General features: G+C 38.2%; 1 protein-coding gene across 4 annotated transcripts in view; it reads left to right on the top strand.

Annotated features, from left to right (window-relative positions):
• Window positions 1-12362, top strand: part of UBR2 (ubiquitin protein ligase E3 component n-recognin 2) — a 68974-nt gene that overhangs the window by 33466 nt on the left and 23146 nt on the right. For 2 of the 4 annotated variants that reach the window (XM_089529213.1, XM_089529214.1), the window contains exons 17-29: window positions 863-973; window positions 1891-1956; window positions 2680-2802; window positions 2967-3030; window positions 3441-3565; window positions 4238-4290; window positions 6993-7095; window positions 8645-8693; window positions 9940-10094; window positions 10201-10303; window positions 10987-11096; window positions 11199-11279; window positions 12043-12224. In XM_089529213.1, the coding sequence (XP_089385339.1) occupies window positions 863-973; window positions 1891-1956; window positions 2680-2802; window positions 2967-3030; window positions 3441-3565; window positions 4238-4290; window positions 6993-7095; window positions 8645-8693; window positions 9940-10094; window positions 10201-10303; window positions 10987-11096; window positions 11199-11279; window positions 12043-12224 (1325 nt within the window). Of the gene's footprint in view, window positions 1-862; window positions 974-1890; window positions 1957-2679; window positions 2803-2966; window positions 3031-3440; window positions 3566-4237; window positions 4291-6992; window positions 7096-8644; window positions 8694-9939; window positions 10095-10200; window positions 10304-10986; window positions 11097-11198; window positions 11286-12042; window positions 12225-12362 lie in introns of all 4 variants that reach the window. The other 2 variants (XM_089529211.1, XM_089529212.1) reach the window with 1 other exon arrangement.

The raw sequence follows: 12362 nt of genomic DNA, 5'->3' as shown, positions 1-12362 counted from the left end.
AGGTCCAGTGAAGCATTATGTTTTGCCATGGTTTATTGCCTTAAACCTGGGTAAGGTCTGAGCTATGTAATGAATTATACCAGTAGTATGATGTTACTTCATACTGATGAAGTAGCCTGTAGGGAGTGACCAGTGAGTTGTGTGTTGTGTACCTTCAAGTTGTTCCTGACCTGTGGCAACACTATCATGTGGTGCTTCTGGCAAGATTTGTTCCTCTGAGGCTGAGAGCATGTGACTTGTCAAAGGTCACCCAATGTGTTTCATGGCTGAGCTGAGGTTCGAACCCTGATTTCCAGAGTTGTAGTCCAACATTCAAACTACTATGCCATGTTGGCTCCTACAGTTTAACTGAACTGTAGTGTTATATTCTAGTAGAGACCGATTCCATGAAATTTATATTGAGGTGGGTATACATTTTGGAATGGGCGGGTGGTCAGCATTGGCACCTGAGCAACCTTTTTGGGCCACTGTGGTCAGTGCTGTAGGTTGAGATTTAAATTTCCCACCTTAGCTCAAGTGATCCTTATCAAAATATTTCTTTACTGCTAATAATGGTGGTGTGGATGTTCTTGCCCCTGCCACTCCCCTGATAAGGAAAAAAATGGGCATGGCACTTTGAGTGTCTATGAGCCAGAGCTTGAGCAGCTGACAGTTGTGTCTGTCATATATGAACAAAGGGTGCTAAAAGCTAAAGGATGCTAGACATTTAATTCTATAAGGAGAATAAATTATTTGAAACATGTTCCACTTTTTTTCAGAAGTGCTGTGAGATTTCATCCCATTCATGTGTCATTTTAAGTATTTATTTTAACATATACATAATATTTAAGGTTTTTTTCTGTTTTGTGTTCAATTAATGCAGAGTGAACTTAGTCCACCTATGCTAATAGAACATCCCCTACGATGTTTAGTTCTGTGTGCCCAGGTACATGCTGGTATGTGGAGGAGAAACGGCTTTTCGCTTGTTAACCAAGTAAGTGCAAAAATCTTGTGCGAAACTGAGATTCACAAGTCAGTTTGCGATACTCACCCTTTTAGAATTAATTGTCCTAGAACAATTAAGAATTCTCCTTTTCTCTTTCCTTATACACATTTACCAGGAAATGACTCATTAAATTAACAGTGCTCATTGCTGTCACCTGTATGCCAGTAAACAGGAATGATGACTTTCTAGAATTACATTAGGAGCTTCACTAATGGGAATTATGTAAACATTTTATTAGAATAAATTAATATATTTTAAAGAATCTTTATTTTAAAAGATGAGTTGGAAGTGTAAAGAAAAGGCCAGTATGGAGATGGTGACATCTGAAATCCATGAGCTACTGACAAATGAAATGTTAGTGCTGCAAGCTATACCATTTCATTAGATCACCCTTTGGCCTGTTACAGACTGCCAAAATAAAGCTGCTTCGGGTCTCTTTGGAGGTATGCTATTTAAATGAGGCATGCATCCTAAGAATCCGGAAGCTGCACCAAAGCTGCATTCCAGTGCTTAGGAATAGAGTGTGGCTTTGGCATGACCTCTGGACTCTTAGGACCCATGCATCATTTAAATAGCATACCTCCAAAGAGACCTGAAGCAGCTTTATTTTGGCAGTCTGTAACAGGCCATAGTTTTCAAAATAGTCCTGAAATAAAGCTTTATGTACATTCATACTGACATAGATTAATATGCTAATATATTACAACAACTCAATGCCTTCATCCTTATGGATCAGCTTGGCAGCAATATATCTGTATCTTTCCCAGTTGTTTTATTGGGCTTGTCAGACATGATGAACTAATCTTCCAACCACGGTATCATTCGGATATGATAAAAATTCTGTATGTTATTTGACATGTTTGGATAACCTCTTTATCAAATTATGATTTTTTTTCCTTGAACAGATATACTATTATCATAATGTGAAATGCAGAAGAGAAATGTTTGATAAAGACATAGTAATGCTTCAGGTAATATTGTTTTAATGCAATTTATGATTATACGTTTCCTATGAGCTCAGTTTGGTTGTATACCCTAAAACCATCACTAAGGTGATTGTCTTCTTTTTTCTTTCTTTTCTTTTCTTTCCCCCTTTTTCCCCATATATCCTGAGATTTTTACAAAAAAGAGTTGGGTGTTCAGGGACCTGAAGGTTTCCTATTCTAAATTGTTTGGATATGTGCATATTTTCCTTGTCTAGTTCTTGGAAATGAGACATAATGCTGCAGTCAAGCTTTTGTCCTCATTTGTATTCAAGAGATCCATTGTTATGTGTGACTTTTCCTCTTGTCATATGCCCATATTGAAGATAAATCTACTTGTACAGTTTGGAGGAAATGCCATTATTTTGTCAGCCTCCTAAGATAGCTGCAGTATTTGTGTTATGAAAAATCCATATACACGAAGATGTTCTAAACCATGGTTTAAAACATTTTAATCTTTGGAAAACATTTGTTTAGCTTGCTGTTTGTTTTTCCTAGCAAAGGTCAAAAAACATTTTTATCAGTTAAAACACAAATTTAAATATTAATAGACCAAATAATGCAATATATCCTGTTTCCAACACAAACATAATAAATTTTGTTTTGAAGAGCAGGTAGGTGACTTGTTTTTCTCTTGTCAGTACTATACTGAGAAGGACAGGATATAAACAAATAAATAAAAATAAATATATACATTTTATTTTTCTTTAGACAGGTGCATCCATGATGGATCCAAATCACTTTCTTATGATAATGCTGAGTCGTTTTGAACTTTATCAGATATTTAGTACTCCAGATTATGGCAAAAGATTCAGTTCTGAAAATTCTAATAAGGTATGTTATGAGCTCTTGAAAATTAAATCTCATGCCTTTAAAATGCATCAAATGAACTCAGTATATTGTAGTTGAGAGTTCTCATCTATAATTGCTGTATTAAGCGTTTGTTTTTTTAAAAAGTAGAGCATTTTGTTGAATATATGCATTTATTTTCCTTTCAGGATGTTGTTCAGCAAAATAATACACTTATTGAAGAAATGTTGTACCTAATTATAATAATTGTTGGTAAGTTTGTATTAATTTTGTATTGTGTGGGGTTGACAGTCCTTTTATCTGTGTAGCTTATTTGGCTTTATTTCTTTATGTTTGCTGTGGTTCGTTGCTTGACTGAAAGGGAGATTATTTGTTTTTCCTCTTTTTATTTTGTGGTATAATACCACTATTGTGAGATGTGGACACTGCACATGCCTCTTGTAGTATGAAAGTATGAATTCTCCCTACAGATGTTTAATATGATTGCTTGCATTTTCTTCTCCCATTCCATATGTAATTAATATTACATACTGAATATGTATGATACAGAATGGAGGATGACACAATTGACCACCCCATGTGCATTTATTCTGAGTTAAAAATGTAATATATGAATAATAAAATTGATTGAAGCTTTCTGTAACTATTGGTTTGTTTGGCAGGTGAGAGATTTATTCCTGGTGTTGGTCAGGTCAGCGCTACAGATGAAATCAAGCGGGAAATTATCCATCAGTTGAGCATCAGACCTATGGCGCACAGTGAATTAGTAAAAGCATTGCCAGAAGATGTGAGTTTTATTAGAAATAAATTCAAAATAATTTTAGAAGTTGCTAGAAGGCCTTTATGGAGGGTTGTGACCTACATGGGAAGCTGGGTTAGGGGTGGTGAGAAGTTTATTTTTGATAGCAAACAGTAAATAAAAATAGTTCTTTTGAGACATGACATTCTCTGAACAAGTGTGCTTTTTGTGATATTCTTAGACTCCTCCACCACACTATAGTCAGTATTTTGGAGTTTCCTCAGCAGCCTAAAGTTATTTTATCAGTGTTGAAACCCAGGCTCATTGGAGAAAGCTTATTCTGGTAATGAGCAATGAGGAAATGAAATATAGGAGAGGTTCAGAAACATGGGAGATAATAGCTTGTTTACATTCTGTGTTATCATGCTCTCTGAACAAATAGAACCAAGCTGCATTCTGTAACTGCTGCGAAATGTTGCATTCGAGGAAAGTAGGCAAATAGGACAGGGATTATAGTTCCTTGCTACTACTTCCCTACTTGTAATCAGAGTTAAGATAGAGGGCAGGTTCATAAGATTCTTGAACATGCTTATCTGTCTCAGTTTGATATATTTGATTATTTAGATATACAAATATTAGGTAATATATTAGTGCGGTGGTGGCTGGTCATATATGTATATGTAGTGATGCATGATTTCTGTTTCTTCCTGAATTTTTCAGGAAAACAAAGAGACTGGAATGGAAACTGTCATCGAAGCTGTGGCCAGTTTCAAGTAATGTACTTCTTGAAATGATTTTGTTAAATAATGCTCTTTGGTGCTGTTCTTAAAACTGCATTTTTCAAATAGTATGTACTATAACTTACCCTTTTACTGTCTCTATCACTCACAACATTGCCTAGTATATAGGAATCCAAGACTAAGATGTATTTGTCCACACTGTCTGAGAGAATTCTATTCACCAAATAAATTTTACCAAGAACAATGTACAATTGCTTGATTTAAGGATTTAAAAGCAAACCCTTTTCTTCAGTATTATATACACAATTATGTGAAAGAAAACATTATTTGGGATGAGTAGGCATGTTGGCATATTGTATCAAAAACAACAGTAGTACTTAAAGAGTAACAGATTTATTATAGTCGTATTCAGAAAGGATCTAAAGAACTGGATTGATCCTGTGAAAGTTTATACTAGAAATTTGTTCTTCCCAATTAGTGTAAAGGGTAGTAGTGCATTCATTTACAAATTTATTATGGGATAAGCATTTCTTGGTTGGAATCCATTCATGAGATACAACATGCATCTAGTAAAGTAGGCCAATGGGGAGAATTATAAGGCGTTCCAGATGTTGGGGTGCAATTACCAGTATTCCTTATCATTGATTATGCTTGCAGCTAAGTTTGCTGAGAGTTGCAATTCAGCAACAAATCAAGAGCTGCACATTGTCCATTCCTGAAGTAGACCCTAGTCTTCAATTGTGTACGTCTAGGATGAGGAAGCTATGTCACCCCCGCTTCTTTTCCTGTCCCTGGAATGAGAACAGAGCATTTTTAAGCATAGCACTATCCAGGTCTGGGGTGGAGCAGCAAGGACCAATATCATCCGGATTCCTGGTAGATTATCCCCAAGGGATTTTAACCTTTGACAGGAGGAAAAAATCACTATCCCTCGCTTATAACATAAAGTAGTCTGGAAGTTGCTAATAGATTTCTTTTACATGAAAATAAAACAAAGGGCAAGAGATTTTACAGCTCTTCATTGGTTTGATTATTGGTCAGAGTAGCAGCATCCGCCCTTTATGTGCTGCACCTTCCTGCACTGTCTATTAGAACACTGGGCATGAATTATTTTAGGGGTGCTATTATAGTCGGCCCTCTCTATCTGTGGGGGATCTGTTCCGGATCCCCTTGCAGATTCCAAAATCTGTGGATGCTCATGTCCTGTTATCCTCAATGGTGGTGCAGCCCCGCAGCTGCACCACTGTTGAGGACAATAGAACTTTGCTGCACTGGCCACCCGAAGCCCGCCTTGCTGCTCTCACCACGGCGAGTGGCAGGGGACTGCCTCCTCTTCCTCCTCCCTCCTCCTCTTCCTCTGCAGGCCCTTCCTTCTCCATCCTCCTTTTTCCCCCCGCCACTGCCCAAGTAGACCACAAGTTGAACATGAGTCAACAGTGTGATACGGCAGCTAACAAGGCCAATGCAATTTTAGGCTGCATCAGTAAAAGTATAGTATATAGATCAAGGGAAGTAAAAGTGCCACTCATTCTGCTTTGGTGAGGCCCACCTGGAATATTGTGCCCAGTTCTGGGCACCACGATTTAAAAAGGATGTTGAAAAACTGGAACGTGTCCAAAGGAGGGCGACTAAAATGGTGAAAGGTCTGGAAACCATGTCCTATGAGGAACGACTTAAGGAGCTGGGGATGTTTAGCCTGGAGAAGAGAAGGTTAAGAGGTGATATGATAGCCCTGTTTAAATACTTGAAGGGATGTCATACTGAGGAGGGAGCTGACTTGTTTTCTGTTGCTCCAGAGACTAGCACCCAGAGCAATGGATGCAAGCTACAGGAAAAGAGATTCCATCTCAATATTAGGAAGAACTTCCTGACAGTAAGGGCTGTTCAACAGTGGAACACACTCCCTCTGAGTGTAGTGGAGTCTCCTTCCTTGGAGGTCTTTAAGCAGAGGCTGGATGGCCATCTGTTGGGGATGCTTTGATTGAGAATTCCTGCATGGCAGGGGTTGGACTGGATGGCCCTTACAGTCTCTTCCAACTCTATGATTCTATACCTTTTCACCTCCACTGTCTCTTCCTGCTCTTCCTCCTTCCTCATCTTCCGCCTTATCCCCCTGCCTCCTCCTCTTCCTCCTCTATTTCTTACTGCCACTGCTACCTCCTCCTCCTCCTTCTCCTCTTTGTCCTCTGCCGCCACTCTCATGGGCTTGCCATAAGCTGATACTGGAATCCTCAGATGGCAAGTCCGCGAGTACAGAGGGCTTACTGTACTTCCTCTGGTAAACTGGTTAGAACAAGAATAGGCAAAGTGAAACTCCCCACAGCCCAGCCATTCTCTAGGGTGGTCCTTTCTCTGGGAAAGAAAGGTCAAATGCTTCTCTCAGAAGCTTCCAGAAGCAGCTGCTCATCTTTTAAATTGGTCTTACGTCCACTCTGTACTGTTTTAACATAAACAGTACCAGTTTGTAAACGCTAGAAGTGCACTTCCAGCCACTTCCAGTTTTTGTTTTGTTTCCATTTTTGGCAGTTTGTGTGTTTCACCCAGAGAGCCCTTGGGATACAGAATATCAAAGAACTTGCTGAAGTTGCCATCCTCCAGTCTAAAGAACAAGAATATTTCTGTGCCAGCCTCATCCTCAGATTTCAAAAGGCTTGTGATTTCATGCTCATGTAACTTTTGTAGAAGCAGCATTCTGTTATTAATGTGTAGATTCTACATTTTAATTTGTTTTCCAGAAAACCAGGATTAACAGGCAGAGGACTATATGAGTTGAAACCAGAATGTGCTAAAGACTTCAACTTATATTTTTATCATTTTTCAAGGGCTGAGCAGTCTAAGGTAATTATGGAAGATAATGAGATTATTCTTAATGATATGATTATAGTTGTTCACAAAATACATTTGTATTCAAGGAGCCAAATATCTGCTACATAATTCTAGGCTTTGGACCTCAAGCATTGAAATCTGTATAGACAGCAAATTATCTAGAATTCAGTACAATATTGCTGACAGTGACCGCAAAGCATCAGTGTCTTTTCTGTTTGGACAAAGGAATGATTGAGTGTTCCTGCATGGCAGGGGATTGGACTGGAAGACCCTTGTGGTCTCTTCTAACTACGATTCTATGGCCCGTTTCAGACAGACCTAAAAGTGCGCGCTCTGCACGTGCTAGGGTTAGAAAGGAGTGTCCTTTCCAGACATTGCCAACCCTAGCACACGCAGAGCACACACAAAATGGCAGCGGCCGTTCCACACGGCTGCCGACATCACGACTGCACTGCCTCCAAATGAGGCGGCGCAGACGTGACGTCCTTGTGCCGCGTGAGGGCGCTTAGAGTGCCCTTTACGTGGCGTAAGAAGGAGCTCCAAAATGGAGCTCCTTCTGGAGTTTGCGTCGCTGCCGTAGCCTTCAGACGGCTGCGCCAGTGGCGCAAAGGAGAAAGGGGCCAAGCGGCCCCTTTTTCCTCCTCCCTGCTGCTTGAAGCCCCAAGGACACCCCATCCAGGCCTGGAAAGCGGCGGATCAGGGCCTCGGAGGCTGCCGGTCTGGCAGCTGAGGCCCCGATACTGCGGGGAAAGGGGCGGGTGCAGGCCGCCCCAAACGGGCTGTCTGTAACCTGCTTATGATTCTATAAGTGTGTCCTAGTTTATATGCTAGCATCTGGGTTTATTCTACAACAGCAGAGTATCAGTTTTGTGAAAGAAAGAAAATTAATTTGGATGTGAGCTAAAATGTATAAATAGGAAGAGTGGTTTGGGATAGGGTCAAAAAATTGGAAGCAGGAATTCTTTGCATCTAGAGAATTGAAATAGAAGGGGAACTTAGGGGTTAATGAGCAACAAGTTCAAAGGAGCTGTATGTAGGGTTCAGAGCCATTCAGTTTCTTCATCAATTTAGAACTTTAAAAACAGAAAGACCACATGAAAATATCTACATATTTCCCCTAGTATTTGCACTTTACACAAGTTTCTAATATATACATTTTGCATACTGCTTTAAGGAACTGCAACTGGGTGTTTGGTTTAGGTTGTGCCACATTGCTATTACTAGAATCTGAAAGCAATGCCATGTATTGAAGTCAGCAACATCCGAAAAGCTAGCTGTAAATTGCGGTGCAAATTTAAATAAAAGAAAAATGAGTCCACTGATCAGTGTTTAATAAAGATGGAGGCATAAGACTGACGCAGCATAAATGCAGTGAGGAAACACTAAAAAGGAATGTGAATTGTTTGTGGTTATATGCTGTCAAGTTGACTTTTGACAACTCTGTGAAAAAGAACACTTGAAGAAATTCTGTTAAATGGTAGTGTTTTTTATTGTACAGAAATAATATGTTGCTTTTAGCATTTAGAACCCTAATTCTTCTCTCTTTTTTTAAAAAAATAAGGCTGAAGAAGCACAAAGAAAACTAAGACGACAAAATCGAGAAGATACAGGTAACAGTCTTGCCAGTTTCTGTGTATGTTCCCATAGTTTTTTCCCACCTGTTAATATGTATCCCTTGCTTTCAAGGATAATAATATGTATCCTTTGCTTTCAAGAATCAAATTAACTTAGGCCTAGTTAAAAGATTTTCAAGATTGCCAAGAAAAGGATACCCAAGAAAACTGCAAGAGCAGCTTGGGTTTTGTACAGATGATTTTGTACAGATGGTTTGAAATCTGCTTTCAAAACTCAACAACAATTTGCCTTGTTGAGGACACTGCAGCAAAGCCATAGAGAAGGCCCCAGCTTAGTTCTTTAAACCAGACTTGACAGTTTGTGACTCACAGAGCTGAACAGAGCTCAGCTTTATAGTTGCTTGTCTATCCTTCTGTCTCTGCAGGCCTAGGTAGACATATGCAACTTTTGACTCAACAGATCTCCTGTTATGTTGCCAGATATGGCCTTTGAATGGAGTTTGCCTAGGAGGGTCACAGTTTATGTCTGTTATAGTTGAATGAAACTTCTGTTGTCAGAGTCTGTACTTTTCTCAGCGTGTTCCAATTAGATGTCTTACAAATGCTTTGTATTCTTGTCAAAAAGTTTCAAATATATATATGCTTGTATTAAAGTATGTAAAAATGTTGCATGGAAAGGTTGATATTTAAAGTTTGTAGGAAAAAATTGTAGATCATAATGTTGAATGAACATACCTGGATCCTTTACTGTTCTAGCAATGTTTTGGTGATGAAAATCACATGAAGCTCCCATGTTGGTTGAGCAAGCAGTTTTGCATGCACTGTCAATAATATGGGATGTAGCAAGCCATGGATACTCCAATCCACAGAGGCCTAGCCCACTGATATGGCAGACCCACTCTAAAGGATGGTGCTTTTAAAGAACAAAATAACACTGATTTGTATTTGTCAATTGGAGAGTCCCAGGACAAGTTCTTAAATACAGTGGACCCTTGTTATATGCTGGAGTTTGGTTCCAAGATCCCCTGTGGATAACAAAATCCGTGGATGCTCAAGTCCCATTAAATATAATGACATAGCAAAATGGTGTCTCTTATAAAAAATGGAAAATCAAGGTTTGATATTTGAAATTTATACTTTTCTGGAACATTTTCAAACTGTGGATGCTTGAATCCGTGTATGAAAAATCCATTTATAAGAAGGGCCAACTGTATTCCATATTTGTTGTGGATGCTGTTAAATCATAGCCGTACAGTATTTCATATACTCCTTTCTGTTTCAGCACTCCCACCTCCTGTTCTACCTCCATTTTGCCCTCTGTTTGAAAGCCTGATTAATATTCTGCAGTGTGATGTTATGTTGTGCATTATGAGAACAATACTGCAGTGGGCAGTAGAGCACAATGGCTATGCCTGGTCAGAGTCCATGCTGCAAAGGGTGAGTTTAACCCTTTAGCTCTAGTTTGTTAATTTGCTCATGAATTTCAGCAAATTATACTGAATACATTTTAAAAGTATAAACTCTGAGGCTGATTTTTTCTTAGGTTCTGCATTTGATTGGAATGGCACTACAAGAAGAAAAACAGCACATTGAAAATGCTAGTGAAGATAATGTGATAACATTTACCTTCAGTCAGAAGATCTCAAGTAGGTTGATAGTTCTACACATATTTCAAACTTTCTTTTTGTTTTCTAACAAAACTCAGTAAGATGTCCAGTTTTTCTGTTTACTTGTCTTCTGAAAGAAGCTGTTTTTTTAAAAAAATGTTTGTTAAAGATGATATAAGATTGAACTTTGATAGAACAGTCAATTAATCAAATGCAAAAGAGACTTGCCTTAAACTTTAATGCTTCACTAGAAAAAAGCAAACAGAAAATTCTGAATAAGGTTTCAGCTTCTCTGTGTTCTGTGACTGAAGCATTAAGTGTTGTTTGATGCGCTAGCATTTTATAATTAAATTTACTGTCGAGTAGGCACTAATAGCCACTTGGAGACAAATATCTAAAATAGAAAATAGAACTATCCTTTCATAGTGTTTCAAACTGATCATAACTTTGTCAATCATGGAAGAAATGTGAATAAAAGGAAATGTCCTAATAGGTTGTTTGTAATGGCTTATAAGAGGGCAGCTTATCTTTATTTTTATTTTTTGCTGCACTTTTAAAGAAATTAGTACAGAGATAGTCTTTATGGAAAGGAAAAATGTCATGAAAGTAAATACCTTTTGGATCATTTTTCTCTCAGACAGATGTTAAGCTAGGAAGATGGAGTAAGTAAATATATTGGTGTGTATATAGTAAGTTGTTTTCTTTGTCTATGTTTGAATTAGGGCCTGGTGATGTACCTCGCAATTCTCCAAGCATATTAGCTATGCTAGAAACTTTGCAAAATGCACCCCATCTAGAAGTGCACAAAGACATGATCAGATGGATTCTAAAGGTAAATTGTGTTGCATTATATTAACATCTGTATGGATAATATAGTTTATTATATGGTATTTAAATGGCAAATAGTTTTATATGTATATATTTCTTGTAACAGGCTTTTAATGCTGTTAAGAAGCTCAGAGAGAGATCTTCTACAAGTCCTGTATCTGAGACAGAAGGAAACATTATGGAAGAGGTAAAAGTAAGGAAACTAAAACATACATAACTTGTGGATTAGGCAGTATAGATCAAAAAGAACATGAACACCTCACTTAAGAGATTCCAAATGTAAAGTGATAGACATGGCCTTTTATGAACATAATTTGGGACAGATTTTTCTAATGTGCATCTGGTATGTGTATCAAGTGGTATGACTAAGTACATATATGTTATGCAAGGAAGGTACAGTTTTGATCTCATTCCATACCAAGTAAAGCTTTTTTTGTTCTTGCTAGGATATTCAAGTGAAGCTGTTGTGTGCCTTAAAGCCATTTCCAATGTATGGTGATCCTATCATGGGATTTTCTTGGCAAGATTTCTTCAGAAGAGGTTTGCCATTGTCTTCCTCTGAGGCTGAGAGAGGGTGACTTGCCCAAGAACACCCAATAGGTTTCCATAGCCAAGCACGGCTTTGAACTCTTGTCTCCCAGAGTCGTAGTCTCAACACTCAAAACAGCTACACCATACTGGCTTTTTAAATGAAACAGTGGTGGATGGTTTTTCTTAAATTGTTCTTTGTTTTTCTCAGTTAGGCAATGTTCATATTAAATTATTTCATGCTGTGAAAGCATGTTTCACTTTGAGTGCCATGACTGTTAAGAAAGGGAGAGTGGCATGTACATTGTTGTATAGTGCTTGGCTTATTTGGTTTAACTGTTTTTTTATTTAATGCATATATTCGTTTTGCCACAGTTAAATGTATAGGTTGTGACTAACTATTTGTCTGTTTATATACTTAGTGCACCCGAGATAAAGAGAAGGCTGAAAGAAAGAGAAAAGCTGAGATTGCTAGACTGCGAAGAGAGAAGATCATGGCACAGATGTCTGAGATGCAACGACACTTCATTGATGAGAACAAAGAGCTTTTCCAACAAACTTTAGATGAACTTGAAACATCTACCTCCAGAGTGCATGATAATAGGTAAGATGAAAGTCACAAGAAGCTTTGAAAAACTGATGAGTGTCTTGCTGGTTTTCAAACAGGAAATCTTCACATCTTGTCATAGCTTTTTCCTCTGATGCCTGTATTCTTAATTTCTTTGTCTTGTATCCTATATAA

The sequence above is a fragment of the Sceloporus occidentalis genome, unplaced genomic scaffold (genome assembly GCF_023333645.1).
Source record: "Sceloporus occidentalis isolate IW3139 unplaced genomic scaffold, rSceOcc1.0.p SCAF_6, whole genome shotgun sequence".
NCBI lineage: Eukaryota > Metazoa > Chordata > Lepidosauria > Squamata > Phrynosomatidae > Sceloporus > Sceloporus occidentalis.
Note: the sequence above shows the minus strand (reverse complement) of the source record. Positions and strands in the feature narration are given on the sequence as shown.